Genomic DNA, 19591 nt, shown 5'->3' on the forward strand with positions numbered 1-19591 from the left:
TTTGTTCCAATTGGAGCATCGATGAGAGGGCTGGGCTGAAAACCCATTTTTAATCGACGCGATTGGTCTAGTCTGTGTTAGTGGGCGGGGTTTGCGAAGCCGGTGTCGGTGAGGTGTACATGACGCCATTTTGATGTGACAGCGGTGCGACTAGCGGTGACAGAGAACTCTCCAGAAGCCCGATTCACGAGTTGAATTCATTCAGAAAGAGCTTTCTTTTATAGCGCTTGACAAGTAAGTTCACTGATGTTATAATTCTGTTATCCCTACCTCGTTACCTTGTCGGAAGACGTTAATACGATGTGACGTATTCACAGAGAGGAAGTCAAATAGCTAAGTTAGCTGATTTTTTTTCTTTTCACACCCACATTTCGACAAGCACCACCTCCTGCTCTATTATTGGCTCTTAGCTTAAAGATCACGAAGGGTCGACCAATTATTTACTTGGTGCTGCCTGCGTCTGAGAAATATGAACCAATCCGAGAGCAGGAGGCGGGAACTGTAAGAAAAACGGGTGGGTAAAACAGGCATCCCGTATGTCGCTTGTTGGTTAGGTGACAGCTAGCATGCTAGGCGAATTCATACTTGTTCTTGTTTTCTTTTGGCTAAACCTTTAAATATACCAATCACTTAGCAAGTTAGCTTTAATTAATAAACTGAATGTGTTATTCTTTATTGCGTTAATGCCAAGCTTTTAGCTTTGTAACTCCGAACAAGCCATATATTTACCCCCCCCCATCTTAAACTCTTTACATCATCAGTCCTCGTTTTATAAGTAACACAATAAACATGTCTAAGACGAGGTGATTTGATTGACAAGGCAGATGACCAATCAGAGACCTTTTTGGCAAACACACGTTTCAATCAAACATCTGATGACGCTGGGGTTCTTGAACTTTGTTTAAGAAAGGTTTTAAAGCGACTGTGGTATATGAAATGAACTCTGCTGCCGTCTTCTGATTGGATGTAACCTTTCTCTGTCTCTTTTTCCCCCAGTCAGTCCTGAGAGGATGGGGAACGTCTTTGTGAATCTCTTTAAAGGCCTCTTTGGGAAGAAGGAGATGAGGATCCTGATGGTGGGCCTGGACGCCGCCGGCAAAACCACCATCCTGTACAAACTCAAGCTGGGTGAGATCGTCACCACCATCCCTACCATCGGTAAACAGACTCGCCGATGGTTTCCTCGTTCGGTGGCCGAGTATTTACAACCCCTGGAGACTTATCAGAGTGTAATTACTTTTATAGCCACAGATCAAACAAATTGCAGTTAAATAAGGAAAGCTTCATCTATGGGGAAGTCAAGTGACCCAGAAAAATAAACCACGACAGTGTCATGTATTTAAGTATTTAAGTAATCTGTTCTATTACTGCAGAGCATTATTATCACAACAGCGCCAATACTTTTGCTCGTTCAGGGTTTTGTCTTGCTTGCTGAGCGTCTTTGTCTCCTTCAAGGGTGTGTCCAGATGCAGAATGTGACACTGTGTGTGTGAAGAGAAGGATGTAACTGTGCTTGTACAAACACGTGTCATGTGTCCGGTTTAGACTGAGTTACTGTCACCACACTGAAGAGGGTTTTTTTTTATTTTTTTAAGACTGAACGTTTCCTTACAGTAATGATTTGCTGTTTGTGTTTTTTTATTTTTTTTTTTGGGGGGGGGGGGGTTGGGGTGCGTCAACATATCAACAATGACACACTTTTGTTGTTGTTTTTTTTTTTTTCAATCTGCAGGGTTTAATGTGGAGACAGTGGAGTATAAGAACATCAGTTTCACAGTGTGGGACGTGGGCGGTCAGGACAAAATCAGACCCCTGTGGAGACACTACTTTCAGAACACACAAGGTAACATACACTTTTTCACAAACCACAAGGTTGATGTTGATTTGTAGACATTTTTCTTCTTAAGACCATCAACACCCGCCTCTCTCTATCTCTCTCTATCTCTCTCTCTCTCTCTCTCTCTCTCTCTCTCTCTCTCAGGACTGATCTTTGTAGTGGACAGCAACGATAGAGAGCGAGTAAACGAAGCGAGGGAGGAACTAACAAGAATGTTGGCGGAAGACGAGCTGCGCGACGCCGTTCTCCTTGTTTTTGCAAACAAACAGGTGATTGCCGCGTTATCACACACTGTTATTATCGAGCGTTTTTAATTGAGTTGAGTTTAACTTGATTAAACTTGATTTATTTCAATGATAAGACAGCAGCGTGACACACAGAGAGTTTCATTAATTGTTAAGTATTACTGCTCAGGAATCATCCATCCTTGTCAGTATCAATAAATGTTATTAATATCACAATGTATTGATTAATTGCAAAAATCAATTTTTTTTTTCAGGACCTGCCTAATGCAATGAATGCGGCTGAGATTACAGATAAGCTCGGGCTCCACGCGCTGCGCCATCGCAACTGGTACATCCAGGCCACGTGCGCCACCAGCGGAGACGGCCTGTACGAGGGACTCGACTGGCTCTCCAACCAGCTGAAGAACCAGAAATGAACCATTCCACACATCCTCCGAGTGTGTGTGTGTGTGAGTGAGAGAGAGAGATGTTGGCCTTGCCTAAACCTTGACTGGTATATACTCAGTATATTTTTATCCCGTGTGTGTGTGTGTGTGTTTAACATGAGACCATCATTCAGCACAAACCTCAATATTCTTTAGTCTTTCATAAGGGTTTAGGCTTCGCTGCCCCCCGTCTGTGTGTGTGTGTGATCGAGTGCAAGTGTTTACTTCAAGTGTGTATGTTTGGACCATGCAGTAGGTATACATATTATAACCCTACGTTCACTCTAGCAAGCGACGTGTGCGTACGTGACGTTCTTTACACCAGTTTCGTGTGTTCCGCAACTGCACTTAGTTTCCTTTTACTGTTTAACATGCAGAAATCTTTCCTTAGCAGTTAGCTCACCTTTCTAATCTGCATACCACGAGAGGCAAACTACAAGTTACTTGCTAGCGTGAACACGGGGTCAGAGGCGGAGACGGATGATGACGTCGATCTACACACAGAGCCAGGCGCGAAAATGAACGGTTGTCAGCAGGCGTTTAACTTATTCCTAAACAGTGAGGATTTGTTTGTTTAGTTTTTTTCCCTGCAACAGAATGTATCTTACATGTTACGTGACATTTCATGTGTACGTCTTATTTAATTGCTTTAACAGCCGAAACGCGAGACCGACTAATTAGCTTGTGCACGTGTCATTTACTGTGTTGTTTGTTTATTAACTACTTCACTTCATTTGATTAGTTTATTTATTAGATGAAGGTCAGGTAAACAAGTTAAGGAATGGAAATGATGAACAAATATGTTGCTTTCTAAAAAAATAACGTCAAAGGAATGAACAGAAACGCCGGCTATCCACGTCTTTAATATGTATATCTGCGGTTCGGCTCGAGGACGGACTCCGGTGTGCCTTTCCTTCAAAACAACACTCTCTCTCTCTCTCTCTCTCTCTCTCTCTCTTTCTCTTTCTCTCTCTCTCCTCTCTCTCTCTCTCTCTCTCTCCTTTTTTTCTTACTCAAATGTGGATTTCAGACATCAGAGGAGGAAGGATGGTTTAGCGACCTGCGTGGCGATTCTGCCTTTAACACGTTTGAAAGATTTTCCAAAAAATAGCCGAAGTGTAAAGAAGCGCTGTTTAATATTTATATTTTAATTATTTTTTAAAATGTTCTCTGTTTACGTGGCTACGCATTTTATCTGCACATGATCGCGGATTGCTAGGCCCGCTACTTAGCATGCTAGCTAGCTAAGAAGTTCCCTTGAAGACGTAGCGGGCCTGGTTGTTGGCTTTATAAGCTGATCACGTGACGGTTGCGTGCCATAAACGAACGTGTTCAAAAGCAGTACAGGATTATTCGATTCCTTTCAATAAATCCACCAATAGTGTTACAGGCATGTTGACGTCGGAGCAGACGGTCTTTTCTAGGGGTGCACTTTTATTCTGTTTAAATAATGAAGAAAATCAGCCTTTGTGTGTGTGTGTGTGTGTGTGTGTGTGTGTTTTGTAGCAGGAGCGACATTGTAACCTGTATCAGGTTGGGAAGATCGTTTTCCATCCTCGATTGTCCTTTGGTTCATTTGAATAATCACATTTTTTTCTTTGTTTATGTTTTATTCTTTATTTTCTTCCCGTCCCGCCTCTCCTCTGATTTCAGTTTCAGTCCTGAACAGGCGAAAGATGGAGACGAGACGGAAGAACGGGTCTGGGTTCTTGACTGTACACTACCTTTTAACCAAGCACAATCACAATACATTCCCCTCTTCCTTCTAGTTTTGGACTTGATTTAAATAAATAAATAAAAACCTCCTTCCGTTATGTTGTGTTTCTCGATTTCTTCATTTCGTTTTAGAATTCCGCTGAAAACTCTACGTAATCATTGGCTGCTGGAAATCTGCTGCTGATTCTGATTGGTCATGCTAATATCGTTGCTATAGCAACAACTCCTTCAAAGGGCCTTGGCTAAAAAGAACAAGAAGTGTAACGTGATCAAGATCTTTATGGTGATGTCATATAAACAAACCATAGAGGATTCCAGGCACAAATGTGCGTTTGGAGTGGGTCTGAACCAACCTGTGACGTTCACTAACCAAAGGTTTATGCAAGAAATTGACTGCTGTATGCTCTGAGAACACTGAGTGATGTGGATGTGCTTCAACATTCCTGTAATTCTTATCTGCCAGCTCCGATAACGCTGATCAGAGGCATGGCTTACAATTAAAACCCGAACACCGAGCTCAAAGGTTACAGCTGATAAAGCACAGTACTATCACTACTACATTGCCAAGACTGTTTACCTAGATCAGTGTGACGACAATAGTGTCTTTTTATGAAAAAGATCAATCCATGATCTCACGAACAGGTTCGAACCAGACAGAGGCAACATGTCGTCTCAAACCACTTGCCTAAGATCATCTTATATTAACTCTAAAAACATGGTGGTGTAACTTGAAGGCATGTGATCTGCTGATCTGAATGCATTTATTTATTAATAAAAAGGGAAATAAAAATCTTTCAAATTTGTATCTGTAAAAGGAAACCTCTTTTTTTTTTAATTAAGCTTAATAGGAAAAATATTTAATTGTGAGTTATGTGTGAATCATGTGCAAAATGAATTGTGGGAAAATAAATAAAAGGGTTTTTTTTAATGAGAAATTAAAAAAAAAATCCATCAAAAAAATCATGAAAAATTATTTTATGTGAAAATACATTATTAAAATAAATAAATAAATAATAATAATAATAAAAATCATTTGGAAATGAATTTAATAATCAGTTTTTAAAAATTATAAATTGATGTAATGAAAAAATGAAAACACAAATCTTTGAAATAAATATAAATCATGAAAAATCGGTTGTGAAATTTATGGTATTTGGCAGATAAATTTCACATTTGATTTTTCGTGATTCATTTTTTTCACGTTTTGTCTTCAGAGATTTTTCGATGCAGAATTTTATTGCACATACGTCTGAAAACCATGTATAAAAATGTATATATAAATTCTTCAGGAAGTGAAAGGTCAGCAGACGTTGTGAGTAAGATGAATATTTTTGTTGGAATGAAGTAAATAAAAAAAGCGCGTTGTAGAGTAAACATGTTTTTCAGGTTGGGTGACTCCTGTGCTGTCGTGCCATGTCGGACGTTTCTATTTTGGAACACAAAGAGCTGGAACCGAAGGCACTTTGTTCATACGAATGAGCTCATTCTAATACATATTATCTATAGGTTTCTATAGCAACAACTCATTCACAGGGGCTTGGAAATTATACGTTTCGCATAATCTAATAATCGATGTGTTATTATTCAAAAAAAAAAAACAACCCCATAACCATTCATATAGTGAAGTTTCCTGTGAAGAGACTCTTATTTAACAATCACGGAAGGAGTCTCCAGTGTCAGCAGCACCGTCAGTGACTATCTCAGTGATAGCTACCGGAGGGTTTTTTAACTTTAACAGAGCAACAGGATGTTTGCAGAGAGACCAGAAACGCTAGTGTCTTCTATCATTCATCATTATTTTGTTTCAAATCAATAGAAAAGTCATTCTTTTAAGGTTTAATTCTGTTTGTTTGTAAGTCAAAACAAAAAGGAATGGTGTAATTGTCAGGATTGGGCACCTAATGTATCAGAAAAAAACCTGTTGTGTATAGCGATAATTTAATTTAATTCAATTTTATTTGTATAGCACTTTGAACAATGGAGATTGTTTCAAAGCAGCTTTACAGAACATGAGAAATTGAAGCAACTGAGGAGAGGAAAAAACTCCCTGAGATGGTATGAGGAAGAAACCTTGAGAGGAACCAGACTCCAAAGGGAACCTCATCCTTATTTAGGTGACACCGGAGAGTGTGATTATGAACAATGTCCTTTCTGCATTCATGTACAGTCAGCTGTGTGATGCGGATACAGCATGTGTAGAATGTTAGTGTGTGTATTCATTTATATTTAAGGTTGCTGGTGGGCAGCACGGTGGCTTATTGGTTAGCTGTTGCCTCACAGTGAGAAGGTCCTGGGTTTTGCCTTTCTGTGTGGAGTTTGCATGTTCTCCCCGTGCCTTTGTAGGTTTCCTCCCACAGTCCAAAAACATGTACATTAGGTTGATTGGTAATTCTAAATTGCCCATAGGAGTGTGTGTGTGTGTGTGGTTGTCTGTCTATATATGTGGACCTGTGATGGACTGGCGACCTGTCCAGGGTGTACCACTGCCTTTCACCCAATGTGTGCTGGGATAGGCTCCAGCAGATCCGTGTGACCCTAATTAGGAATAAAGCAGATATAGACGATGGATGGATGGATGGATTGTTGTCGTCCTCAAAGTCCACATAGGGTTGTCATCGTTAGAAACAGGAAACAGCTTGTTGAAATACAAGTATAAAACTCATTAAAAGAGGTTGTTAATTACCCTCTAATACTCGCCATACTTGCTACCATTTTGTTTAATCCGACACCCTGTACATTTTCTAACTAAATATACAAGGTTTCCCACAAGTTTAACAAAATGCCGGCCTTATTGAGCGTGTTCTACACAGAAAGATACTGAGTACGGAAGTGTCACAGTGTCATATCAAGATAAACAAAATGTTGGACAGATTGTGGCGTTCGTCACAGAAATATACTGAGTAAGAGAGAGAGATTTTAACACAATGGTGTAAAGATTGAAGACGTTCTGTGTGGAAAGATGTTGAAGAAATACACACAGTGTCACAAATATACACAGTGAAACAAAATGGCGGACATTTTGAGAAGTTCTGTATTGAGTAAGAAATATACAAGATGTAATAAAAGGGTAATATATATATATACCCTTATATATATATATATATATATATATATATATATATATATATATATAGAGAGAGAGAGAGAGAGAGAGAGAGAGAGAGAGAGAGAGAGCGAGAGAGTTTCTGTCAATGCAAAGCGTTTATTTTGCGAGTTCAAATGTTCTCATATGTTGCTGTACACTGATTGCATTCGTTTAAAAAGAAAGTGCGTATTTTTATTATTATTTCTGATTTGTTTACACCTCACAGGTACAGGTATATAGTGCTAAAGAAATCTGAAATGAATGAAAAAAGAGAAAAAGTTCTACGTAATGAAGGGCTACACCTCCAGGAACTGACTGCAGGATGGCGCTTGCGTCAGCTCGCGCTGCTCGTCTCCCGGTTTCTTCTTCCGTAGAGGAAGTTCATTCTAAACCGAGAATTAAAGAATATATATATATATATATATATATATATATATATATATATATATATATATATATATATATATACATATACATATATTACACATAGCTCCTGCTTCGAAGTGCACGCGCTGTGCCACGAGCACGCGCCGCGCGTACGCCTTGACGAGCCCGAACAAAGTGAAATGCGCGAGCTTGTGGACTTTTCTCCGAGACGTGAGAGCACGTTAGTTAGTGGACGTGGCCAAGTCCATCAGCCCACAAACGTGATTTCACGTCTTGCAGGCTACGTGAGTGATTGCAGGAGGTGTGCAGAGTGCAAGGTTCTCTAACCGTTTGGACTTCTGTCTCGGGACAGCGCGCGCATATATGAGCGAGGAGCTCCGGGATTCCACAGCACGAGCTCTTAAACTCTTCACTCGGGATCTGATCGGTGAACTGTGAGGTCTGCAACACTCCCGACATGTCGTCTCTGTTGGTTGGGAGTCTGAAAAGGTAAGTTATTTTACATGCAATTCAACATTATTTTAGTTTTAACATTATGATGATGATTATTATTTATTATTATCATCATCATTATTATTATTATTATTATTATTATTATTATTTTATTTTTTTTTAAAGCACGAGACAGGCTCTTGGTAGAAGTGTTGCATCATGATAACATGTCGTTACTGATTTTCAGTTTCACTGATTTTTAGCAGTACTTTTTTTTTTACTTTTATGCATGTTTGTTCATTGTTTCAGTAATTTTTAAAAATCTTTTATTGATGCACATCATCTTCACCCTCTGTATACTTTTTTAAAGCATTTATTTGCCTTCTTTTAAATGCTTATTATTTATTCTTTTATTTATTTTTATTATTATTAAGATACAAAAATTCAAAATAAAACCCAGCCCCTATGATTTTGTGTCTTTCTTCCCCCTTATTATTATTATTATTATTATTATTATTATTATTATTATTATTATTATTATTTTTCTTACTTTTTCATTCATTTATTTAAATGAAGCAAACATTTGCTATACAAATAAATCTGACCATATACATTTGTTTTTTTCTTGATTTATTTATTGTCTTTTTTATTTGCAATTTTTTTTATTTTTTATTTTCATCATACTTTATTTATTTCATCATGATATGCTTTGATTTACAAAGTACCCTTGACCTGTATTGGTGGGGGTGGTGGGGGGTTAGGGGGCGTTTGGGGGGGGGGTAACTATTAATCCCACCTTGGGACAAATACAGCTCCTCCAGACATCCACCTCAACCAGTTGTACCAATTATCCCCCTGTCCCCCCACCCCAAATGAAACCTTCGGCCAATCATAGCGCTGCGTCTCTTCAAGCCTGTGTGGCATATGAGGTTTTGCTGAGGCAATGTTTGTGAGTGCTCGGGGATTACACACCCCTGTGAGTCAGTGAACGTCGTCCTGGAGGCTACGTTGGACTTGTCCTCATACAAACACTGCGTAAACATCACGAACATCACCACAGCAGTGAGCAAACACACTGATTACACACACACACACAGAGTATGCAGGACACTGAGGACAATTTGTGCATGAATCAAATACTGATGATTCAGTGATTCAGTTGGTGTGTGTGTGTGTGTGTGTGTGTGTGTGGTTGAGCAATGACTCTTGATAAGTGTTTATCAGGACTCAGAGGATATCAAAGTCTCACAGCTTGATGTGTTGAAGATCTCAGTGTAGCTTCAGTTCATTCATTCAGCTCCTACACACTTGTCCTCTTTCATCTGTTACTTCTATTACTACTGTTTTAATCTTTCCTCCCTCTCTCTCTCTCTCTCTCTCTCTCTCTCTCTTTATTTCTTTAAATCAGTTTTTATTCATTCTTTATTTTTTCCTATCTCTACATTTTATTCTTTATTTTCATTATATAAACATGTTGCATACTTTTGTTACATTTTGTCTGTGTGTGTGTGTGTGTCTCAGCCTGTCTTTGCTCTCTACATACACAGACAAGATTTTCTATTACACATTAACATAAGTGTGTGTGTGTGTGTGCTTGAGGGACTGTTAACCCATAGAGCGGCAGAGTGGGTGTCAATGCAGTTCAGATTACGTGATTGGCCGATTCTGAAGGAGGCGTGGTTTGGGTTTCTAAGAAAGGCTAAGGAGCAAAGCTCAGAAGCTTTTACTGAGAGTTAATGAGAGACAGAAAGGGAGAGAGAGAGAGAGATGGATGGATGGATGGATGGATAGATGGATAGATAGATAGATAGATAGATAGATAGATAGATAGATAGATAGATAGATAGATAGATAGATAGATAGATAGATAGATAGATAGATAGATAGATAGATGATGACATCTGCCCCAGGTAAAATCCTGGAACTTTAATGTCGTCCCACAAACTTTCAGAAAGATGAAGAGATAATCTTCATCAGAGGAAGAGCAGGAGAAGGAAAGATGGACAGATCATTCAGGTCATAAACAGACTGATTAAATCATCTGTCAAATGAGTTACAGAACAATGACCTGAGACTCATCCAGCATTATTCACCAAACAACAAAACTCCATTATCTCTCTCCGTCCGTCCCGCTCGCTCTATTTATCTTTATTCTTTATTTTCTTACTTCCTTGTAAATTTTTTATTGATTATTTTTTCCTGAATTTTGTCTGTGGTTTATTTTAAATTCTGTATTATTAGAAAACTGTTTTTTTTTTGTTTGTTTTTAATTTTTTTTTTCCTATTTTTACTTTTTTTTCTTTCATTTTTTCCTCTCCATATATGATCTCTCTCTCTCTCTCTCTCTCTCTCTCTCTCTCTCTCTCTCTCTCTTCTGCATTTATTTGGTTGTCTGTATTAACTTTGCCAGTCTTTCTTTCTTTCTTTCTTTCTTTCTTTCTTTCTTTCTTTCTTTCTTTCTTTCTTTCTTTCTTTCCTGCTGTGTCAGCCTCTGCTGTAGGATGAGTCGTGGACTTGCGTGTGTTTTGAACACAGCGGTTGAGCAACATAGTTCTAGATGTTGGGTAAGAAATGTTCTTGGAACTGAGCCAAGCGATGTCTAAAGCTCAATTCTTCGTGTGTGTTTGTGTGTGTGTGTGTGTGTTTGTGTGTGTGTGTGTGTGTGTCTGTGTGTGTGTGAGCTTTAAAGATCCTTTGTGTCACTCATTCCTCTCATCTGCCTTTAATGCTCACTCACTACATATACGTGTTTGTGTGTGCACACCTGTATTTGTGTGTACATGTGTATTTGTGCATGTATTTGTGTGTGTGCGTGCATATATTTTTGTGTGTGTGTGTGTGTGTGCGCATATATTTGTGTGTGTGTGTATGCGCATGTATTTGTGTGTGTGTGTGTATTTGTGCATGCGTGTATTTGTGTGTTTGTCTGATGTGTGTGTGTATTTGTGTGTTGTGTGCCTGTGTGCACGTATGTGTGTGTGTGTATATTTGTGTGTGTGTATTTGTGTGTATTTGTGCCTGTGTGTGTGTGTATTTGTGTATGTGTGTGTGTATTTGTGTATATTTGTGAATGTGTGTGTGTATTTGTGTATATGTGTGTGTGTATTTGTGTATATTTGTGTATGTGTGTGTGTATTTGTGTGTGAGTGTATGTGTGTGTGTATTTGTGTGTGAGTGCATTTGTGTATATTTGTGTGTGTGTGTGTGTATTTGTATTTGTGTATATGTGTGTGTGTATTTGTGTATGTGTGTATATTTGTGTATATTTGTGCCTGTGTGGGTGTATTTGTGTATATGTGTGTGTGTGTATTTGTGTATATTTGTGCCTGTGCATGTGTGTGTGTATTTGTGTATATGTGTGTGCGTATTTGTGTATATTTGTATGCGTGTGTGTGTGTATTTGTGTATGTGTGTGTGTGTGCATATTTGTGTATATTTGTGTATAATTTGTGTGCGTGTGTGTCTGTATTTGTGTGTGTGTGTTTTTTCTGTATATTTGTGTGTGTGTGTATGTGTGTATTTGTGCATATGTGTGTGCGTATTTGTGTATATTTGTGTGTGTGTGTGTGTATTTGTGTATATGTGTGTGCATATTTGTGTGTGTGTGTGCGTATTTGTGTATATTTGTGTGTGTATGTGTGCGTATTTGTGTATATTTGTGTGTATGTGTGTGTATTTGTGTATATTTGTGTATGTGTGTGCGTATTTGTGTATATTTGTGTGTGTGTGTGCATATTTGTGTATATTTGTGTGTGTATGTGTGTGTATTTGTGTATATTTGTGTGCGTGTGTGTCTGTATTTGTGTGTGTGTATTTGTGTATATTTGTGTGTGTGTGTCTGTATTTGTGTGTGTGTGTATTTGTGTATATTTGTGTGTGTGTGTATTTGTGTATTTTTGTGTGCGTCTGTGTGTGTATGTGTGTATTTGTGTATATTTGTGTATGTGTGTGCGTGTTTGTGTATATTTGTGTGTGTATGTGTGTATTTGTGTATATTTGTGTGCGTGTGTGTGTATTTGTGTATATTTGTGTGTATTTGTGTATGTGTGTGTGTGTGTTTGTGTATATTTGTGTGTGTGTGCGTATTTGTGTATATTTGTGTGTGTATGTGTGTGTATTTGTGTATATTTGTGTGTGTGTGTCTGTATTTGTGTGTGTGTGTGTGTATTTGTGTATTTTTGTGTGCGTCTGTGTGTGTGTGTGTGTGTATATTTGTGTATATTTGTGTGTGTGTGTGTGTATTTGTGTATATTTGTGTGTGTATGTGTGTGTATTTGTGTATATTTGTGTGCGTGTGTGTCTGTATTTGTGTGTGTGTATTTGTGTATATTTGTGTGTGTCTGTCTGTATTTGTGTGTGTGTGTATTTGTGTATATTTGTGTGTGTGTGTATGTGTGTATTTTTGTGTGCGTCTGTGTGTGTATGTGTGTGTATTTGTGTATATTTGTGTATGTGTGTGCGTGTTTGTGTATATTTGTGTGTGTATGTGTGTATTTGTGTATATTTGTGTGCGTGTGTGTCTGTATTTGTGTATATTTGTGTGTATTTGTGTATGTGTGTGTGTGTTTGTGTATATTTGTGTGTGTGTGCGTATTTGTGTATATTTGTGTGTGTATGTGTGTGTATTTGTGTATATTTGTGTGTGTGTGTCTGTATTTGTGTGTGTGTGTGTGTATTTGTGTATTTTTGTGTGCGTCTGTGTGTGTGTGTGTGTGTATATTTGTGTATATTTGTGTGTGTGTGTGTGTGTATTTGTGTATATTTGTGTGTGTGTGTGTATTTGTGTATATTTGTGTGTGTGTGTGTATTTGTGTGTGTGTGTGTATTTGTGTATATTTGTGTGTGTGTGTATTTGTGTATATTTGTGTGTGTGTGTGTATATTTGTGTATATTTGTGTGTGTGTGTGTATATTTGTGTATTTGTGTGTGTGTGTGTGTATTTGTGTATATTTGTGTGTGTGTGTGTATTTGTGTATATTTGTGTGTGTGTATTTGTGTATATTTGTGTGTGTGTGTGTATTTGTGTATATTTGTGTGTGTGTGTGTATTTGTGTATATTTGTGTGTGTGTGTGTGTATATTTGTGTATATTTGTGTGTGTGTGTATTTGTGTATATTTGTGTGTGTGTGTGTGTATTTGTGTGTGTGTGTGTGTGTTTGTGTATATTTGTGTGTGTGTGTGTGTGTGTATTTGTGTATATTTGTGTGCGTGTGTGTGTATTTGTGTATTTGTGTGCGTGTATTTGTGTATATTTGTGTGCGTGTGTGTGTATTTGTATATTTGTGTGCGTGTGTGTGTATTTGTGTATATTTGTGTGTGTATATTTGTGTGCATGTGTGTGTATTTGTGTATATTTGTGTGCGTGTGTGTGTATTTGTGTATATTTGTGTGTGTATATTTGTGTGCATGTGTGTGTATTTGTGTATATTTGTGTGCGTGTGTGTGTGTATGTGTGTGTATTTGTGTGTGTGTGTATATATATAAATATATATGTATATGTGTGTATTTGTGTATATTTGTGTGTATGTGTGTATTTGTGTGTGTGTGTGTGTGTGTGTGTATATATATATACACTATATTGCCAAAAGTATTCGCTCACCCATCCAAATAATCAGAATCAGGTGTTCCAATCACTTCCATGGCCACAGGTGTATAAAATCAAGCACCTAGGCATGCAGACTGTTTTTACAAACATTTGTGAAAGAATGGGTCGCTCTCAGGAGCTCAGTGAATTCCAGAGTGGAACTGTGATAGGATGCCACCTGTGCAACAAATCCAGTCGTGAAATTTCCTCGCTCCTAAATATTCCACAGTCAACTGTCAGCTGTATTATAAGAACGTGGAAGTGTTTGGGAACGACAGCAACTCAGCCACGAAGTGGTAGGCCACGTAAACTGACGGAGCGGGGTCAGCGGATGCTGAGGCGCATAGTGCGAAGAGGTCGCCAACTTTCTGCAGAGCCAATCGCTACAGACCTCCAAACTTCATGTGGCCTTCAGATTAGCTCAAGAACAGTGCGCAGAGAGCTTCATGGAATGGGTTTCCATGGCCGAGCAGCTGCATCCAAGCCATACATCACCAAGTGCAATGCAAAGCGTCGGATGCAGTGGTGTAAAGCACGCCGCCACTGGACTCTAGAGCAGTGGAGACGCGTTCTCTGGAGTGACGAATCGCGCTTCTCCATCTGGCAATCTGATGGACGAGTCTGGGTGTGGCGGTTGCCAGGAGAACGGTACTTGTCTGACTGCATTGTGCCAAGTGTAAAGTTTAGTGGAGGGGGATTATGGTGTGGGGTTGTTTTTCAGGAGCTGGGCTTGGCCCCTTAGTTCCAGTGAAAGGAACTCTGAATTTTTCAGCATACCAAGACATTTTGGACAATTCCATGCTCCCAACTTTGTGGGAACAGTTTGGAGCTGGCCCCTTCCTCTTCCAACATGACTGTGCACCAGTGACCAAAGCAAGGTCCATAAAGACATGGATGACAGAGTCTGGTGTGGATGAACTTGACTGGCCTGCACAGAGTCCTGACCTCAACCCGATAGAACACCTTTGGGATGAATTAGAGCGGAGACTGAGAGCCAGGCCTTCTCGTCCAACATCAGTGTGTGACCTCACAAATGCGCTTCTGGAAGAATGGTCAAAAATTCCCATAAACACACTCCTAAACCTTGTGGACAGCCTTCCCAGAAGAGTTGAAGCTGTTATAGCTGCAAAGGGTGGACCGACGTCATATTGAACCCTATGGATTAGGAATGGGATGTCACTTAAGTTCATATGCGAGTCAAGGCAGGTGAGCGAATACTTTTGGCAATATAGTGTGTATATATATATATATATATGTATTTGTGTATATTTGTGTGTGTATATATATATATATATATATATATGTGTATGTGTATTTGTGTATATTTGTGTGTGTGTGTATATATAAATATATATATATATATGTGTGTGTATTTGTGCCTGTCTGTATGTGTGTATTTGTGTGCGTGTGTGTCTGTGTGTATGTGTGTGTGTGTATATGTGTGTTTGCATGATTGCATTAGAGAGTGTATTTTGACTCTTATATGAGTGTGTTGTTGTGCTGATGGCCTGGTTTTCCTGTCTGTACAGTGTGTTGTGTTCATCTGGATCATTTCCCATGAATTCCTTCCGATGGCAAATTTCAAAACACACACTGTTTGACCTCTGAGACTGAATATTGTGTGTTTTTTTTGTAAAAAATTAATTCTGTTGTCTTGTTATTAACACTAAAGCTCAGCCCATGTAGCTATATGTTTATCTCTCAGCATGTCAGAGATCTACGTCATTAACAGCTTGTGTGCAGCAGCTGACGTGTTGTGTGTTTGCTGATCCTCAGATGGGATGTTTTGGGAGCCGCAGTCGGGGTTCGCTCGCTGGCCAGCGTCCCCTCTCTCCCCAAAGCCGTGGCTGAGTTCGTGTCGGACGCCGTGGCTGAATGCAAACCGGCTCGAGTGCACGTGGTGACCGGCACGGCCCAGGAGACCTCGGACATCCTGGCCGGCTTGGAAAAAGAAGGCATGGTGAAAAAGTTACCCAAGTATGAGAACTGGTGAGTGAGATGACTCCGGCTTACTGCGCTTTACGACACGTTTAATGACCGAAGATCCAGAGATTCAGGAAATGCAGGAAAGCTGAACTGCGGCTTGTTGCAACACCTCGCGTTGTGTTTATAGACAGAGCAGTAAAGCCAGTGTTCAGTAATTTGTTTTGTTTTGTCTGGGTTTAATGTGTATATTTCAGTGACTCCAGACGTAATCTCAATCAAATATCTTATATCTTCTACTCAAAAAAATTCCGGCATATTCTAGGGGTAAACTTCACACAGGTGATTTTAATAACAAGTGATTTAAGCAGGTTTGGAACCCGACTCTTTCCTGTGTAAATATTTATGTCACTGAGACGTTATTAATGTCGTTAAACGTATACCAGACGAGCGAGTTCCTGTACATTCCACCACCTGTAAACCTGTTCCTTATAGCAGCCAGGCATTATTGTTTTAACTCCTGAATTGATGATCGAATGTCATGAGTCTTAAACACTGACGTGTCGCTGTTTCGCAGCTGGCTGGCTCGTACCGACCCGAAAGACGTGGCTCGTGTGGAGAGCAAGACGGTGATCGTCACTAAGCATCAGAGAGACACGGTTCCCATCCCCAGCAACGGCGTGAAGAGTCAGCTGGGCAGCTGGATGAGCGAGAGTGATTTCCAGAAAGCCAGAGAGGAACGATTCCCTGGCAGCATGTCAGGCAGGTCCACTTGAGTGATTCCTCAAACGCCGGCCATTTAGTTTTCTTTCTTATGTATTGCTTTGACACTCAGAACCTGCAAGAACTTCCAAAACTCAGTGTTCAGTAATAATAAATATTAGAAAATTAACCAAGCCACATCAAAAAATGACCGGAGCTCTGACATCGTCTTCTCTTTGTCATCGTCTCACTCCAGGTCGGACCATGTACGTGATCCCATTCAGCATGGGTCCGGTGAACTCCTCTCTAGCAAAGTTTGGCGTTCAGTTGACGGATTCTCCGTATGTAGTGGCCAGCATGGGAATAATGACCCGCATGGGTACGCCGGTCCTGGAGAAACTGGCGGAGGGGGCGGAGTTTGTTCGTTGCCAGCACTCGTTGGGTCGACCTCTGCCACTTAAAGGTACCGAAGATTTATTACTTTTTTTGGCTGAACTCTAATTCAACCGGAAATGTACAAAAGGTGCAAAATATTACAATTCTCTGATGTTTGTTTTTAAATCTATGCACACTACAGTTTGAAGAAAGTTGTGGAAAGTTCTTGTCTGGAAACATCACAGAAAAACCAATCAGTTTTATTATTTGTTTTGTTAATTGTTTTAAGAGCGAACGATTTTGGCAGTCCCAGATTTGCCCTAAAGACACGAGAGTGCCAGTATTTATGGTTTAGCAGTAGTAGTTATTATAGTAATTAAGGAGAGACCTTTTTTCAGTCAAACCTATTAAAATTCCCCCAAAGGCTTTGTTTGCTTCTGGAACTTTCTTTCACTAGATGCAAACAAATGAACTGCCTCCAGCAGATGCCAACATACACTGGTGTTTTTTTTTTGTGGTCTGAACAATAAAAAAATTACTTCTCTCTGCACCTTGCTAATATATTCTGTATTTCTGTTTCTCAGCTCCTTTGATAAATCAGTGGCCTTGCAATCCAGACAAGGTGCTGATCTCCCATCTCCCGGATAGCAGGCAGATCCTGTCATTCGGAAGCGGCTACGGCGGGAATTCCCTGCTGGGAAAGAAGTGTTTTGCGCTCCGTATTGCCTCTCGTATTGCCAAAGATGAAGGCTGGCTAGCTGAACATATGCTGGTGAGTAAAAACTCGGAGATCTTCCGTGTCTTATTGATAGAAACGGAAGCTTAAGTTCTGTTTTCCTCTCTTTTTTAGATTCTGGGAATCACGAATCCTCAGGGTGTGAAGCGGTACATTGCGGCTGCTTTCCCAAGTGCTTGTGGCAAAACCAACCTGGCTATGATGAAGCCGACGCTGCCAGGTTGGAAGGTGGAGTGTGTGGGAGACGATATTGCCTGGATGAAGTTCGACAGTCAGGGTGAGAGACGTCTCGGAACGTCCGAAGCTCCGTATCCGTGTTTCTTGTGTATTGCAAACAAAAGAAAACCTCCTGTCACTGAAATCAGGTGGTTTTTTTTCGCAGGTAAACTCAGAGCCATCAACCCGGAGAACGGCTTCTTCGGTGTAGCTCCTGGTACATCTATGAAGACCAACCCTTATGCCATGGAAACCATTTCAAAGAACACGATATTCACAAACGTGGGCGAGACAAGTGACGGCGGCGTTTGGTGGGAGGGTCTCGAACCGCCGGCGCCTGGAATCTCTCTGAATGACTGGCATGGAAATTTATGGAAGCCTGGTAATATTATAAACTCATGAATATTAATATTAACTCATCCGTCGTTTCTTCTTTCTTACATTTATTAAAGAGACATACGAGTAAAACAGGCGATACTTTACAGGTGATTCCAAACCGTGTGCACACCCCAACTCGAGGTTCTGTACCCCCGCCGCCCAGTGTCCCATCATGGACCCCATGTGGGAGAGCGACGAAGGAGTGCCAATTGACGCCATCGTATTTGGTGGCCGGAGACCAGAAGGTGAGGGCAATTGTAACGTTTTGTTTTGTTTTGTTTTCCTGTAATAACATCTATCTGTTCTTTTTCACAGGAGTGCCGCTAGTGTATGAATCGTTCAACTGGCGACATGGAGTGTTTGTTGGTGCTGCCATGAGATCGGAATCCACAGCAGCTGCAGAACATAAAGGTATCTTCTATAAACCTTACCTTCCGGCCAATCAGAATCCAGCTTTCCACACAACACTGCTGTGTAACTAGAAATGAATTGCACCAAACCGTATCTTGTGTGTCACAGGTAAAGTGGTCATGCACGACCCCTTCGCTATGCGTCCGTTCTTCGGCTACAACTTTGGCGACTACCTGAGCCACTGGCTGAGCATGGAGACGAGGAAGGGACCCACGCAGCTTCCCAAGATCTTCCACGTCAACTGGTTCCGGAGAGATCCGCAGACCAAGTCCTTCCTGTGGCCCGGCTTCGGAGAGAACTCCCGAGTGCTCGAATGGATCTTCCGCCGCTGCGAACGCACCAGCGAGGACGAGGCGGCCAGAAAAAGCGCCATAGGATGGTTGCCTCAAGAGGGCGCCATCAACACACAAGGCCTGAGCGATAAAGTCGATATGGAGGCGCTTTTTGACGTTCCTAAACCTTTCTGGCAAAAAGAAGTCCAAGAGATAAAAGCCTACTTCACACAGCAGGTGGGCGTCGACCTGCCCAAGCAGCTAGAGGCGGAGCTACAGGCTCTCGAGGAGAGAGTCAGGGATTGATGGACAAGAACTTGATGTTTTTATTATACACTACTTTGAAATGTTTGCTGTATCGTGTTTGAGCATGAGTTGGGGAAGTAACCAATCGTTTAAGCTACAATCTTTCAATCTTGCAATAATAATAATAATAAGGACAGTAATGATTATAAAATAATAATAATAATAATAATAATAATGAAATACACCAGCCACATAAAGCTAAGACTTAGTCACTGTAACTCATTGGTCAATTGTCTTGATGGGTTACAAAAAAAAAAATCTTGAGTTGTGTTGACAAATGTACATGCAGTAATGGGCATGATCAAAGACATTGGACCAAAAAAAACTGTTTAGGAGACATATGAAACGGTTGTGAATGTATTTACCTGACCTGACTGAATAAACCAGTGAAAATCTCTTTTATCAGCTGAAAGTCTTTAAGTTGTCTCACACCCCATGCATTGAAGAGATGTCCATGTGCCTTTTATTTACACATTATAAGTCAGGGGACTGCAGTGAAATGCCTGATTCTGTTCTGGATAATATTCCTGCTTGAAGATCCAACCAGCTGTAACTTCTTGG

The 19591-nt window shown here is 40.1% G+C and overlaps 2 protein-coding genes across 2 annotated transcripts; both read left to right on the forward strand.

Moving 5' to 3' along the window:
* Positions 1-84: 84 nt before the first annotated feature.
* arf2b (ADP-ribosylation factor 2b) lies at positions 85-4321 on the forward strand. The gene is made up of 5 exons (XM_058395658.1): positions 85-234; positions 997-1158; positions 1733-1843; positions 1982-2106; positions 2337-4321. Exons 2-5 carry the CDS (start codon positions 1011-1013, stop codon positions 2496-2498), a joined length of 546 nt encoding a protein of 181 aa, XP_058251641.1. The 5' UTR covers positions 85-234; positions 997-1010; the 3' UTR covers positions 2499-4321.
* A 3533-nt stretch (positions 4322-7854) lies between these two features.
* On the forward strand, positions 7855-19427 carry pck2 (phosphoenolpyruvate carboxykinase 2 (mitochondrial)). Its single transcript, XM_058394655.1, has 10 exons — positions 7855-8184; positions 15488-15700; positions 16212-16396; positions 16593-16799; positions 17296-17483; positions 17562-17724; positions 17830-18045; positions 18149-18286; positions 18357-18452; positions 18561-19427. The coding sequence occupies exons 1-10, from the start codon at positions 8153-8155 to the stop codon at positions 19028-19030; spliced, it is 1908 nt and encodes a 635-aa protein (XP_058250638.1). The 5' UTR covers positions 7855-8152; the 3' UTR covers positions 19031-19427.
* Positions 19428-19591: the final 164 nt, after the last annotated feature.

Source organism: Hemibagrus wyckioides, linkage group LG01, assembly GCF_019097595.1.
Source record: "Hemibagrus wyckioides isolate EC202008001 linkage group LG01, SWU_Hwy_1.0, whole genome shotgun sequence".
Taxonomy (NCBI): domain Eukaryota; kingdom Metazoa; phylum Chordata; class Actinopteri; order Siluriformes; family Bagridae; genus Hemibagrus; species Hemibagrus wyckioides.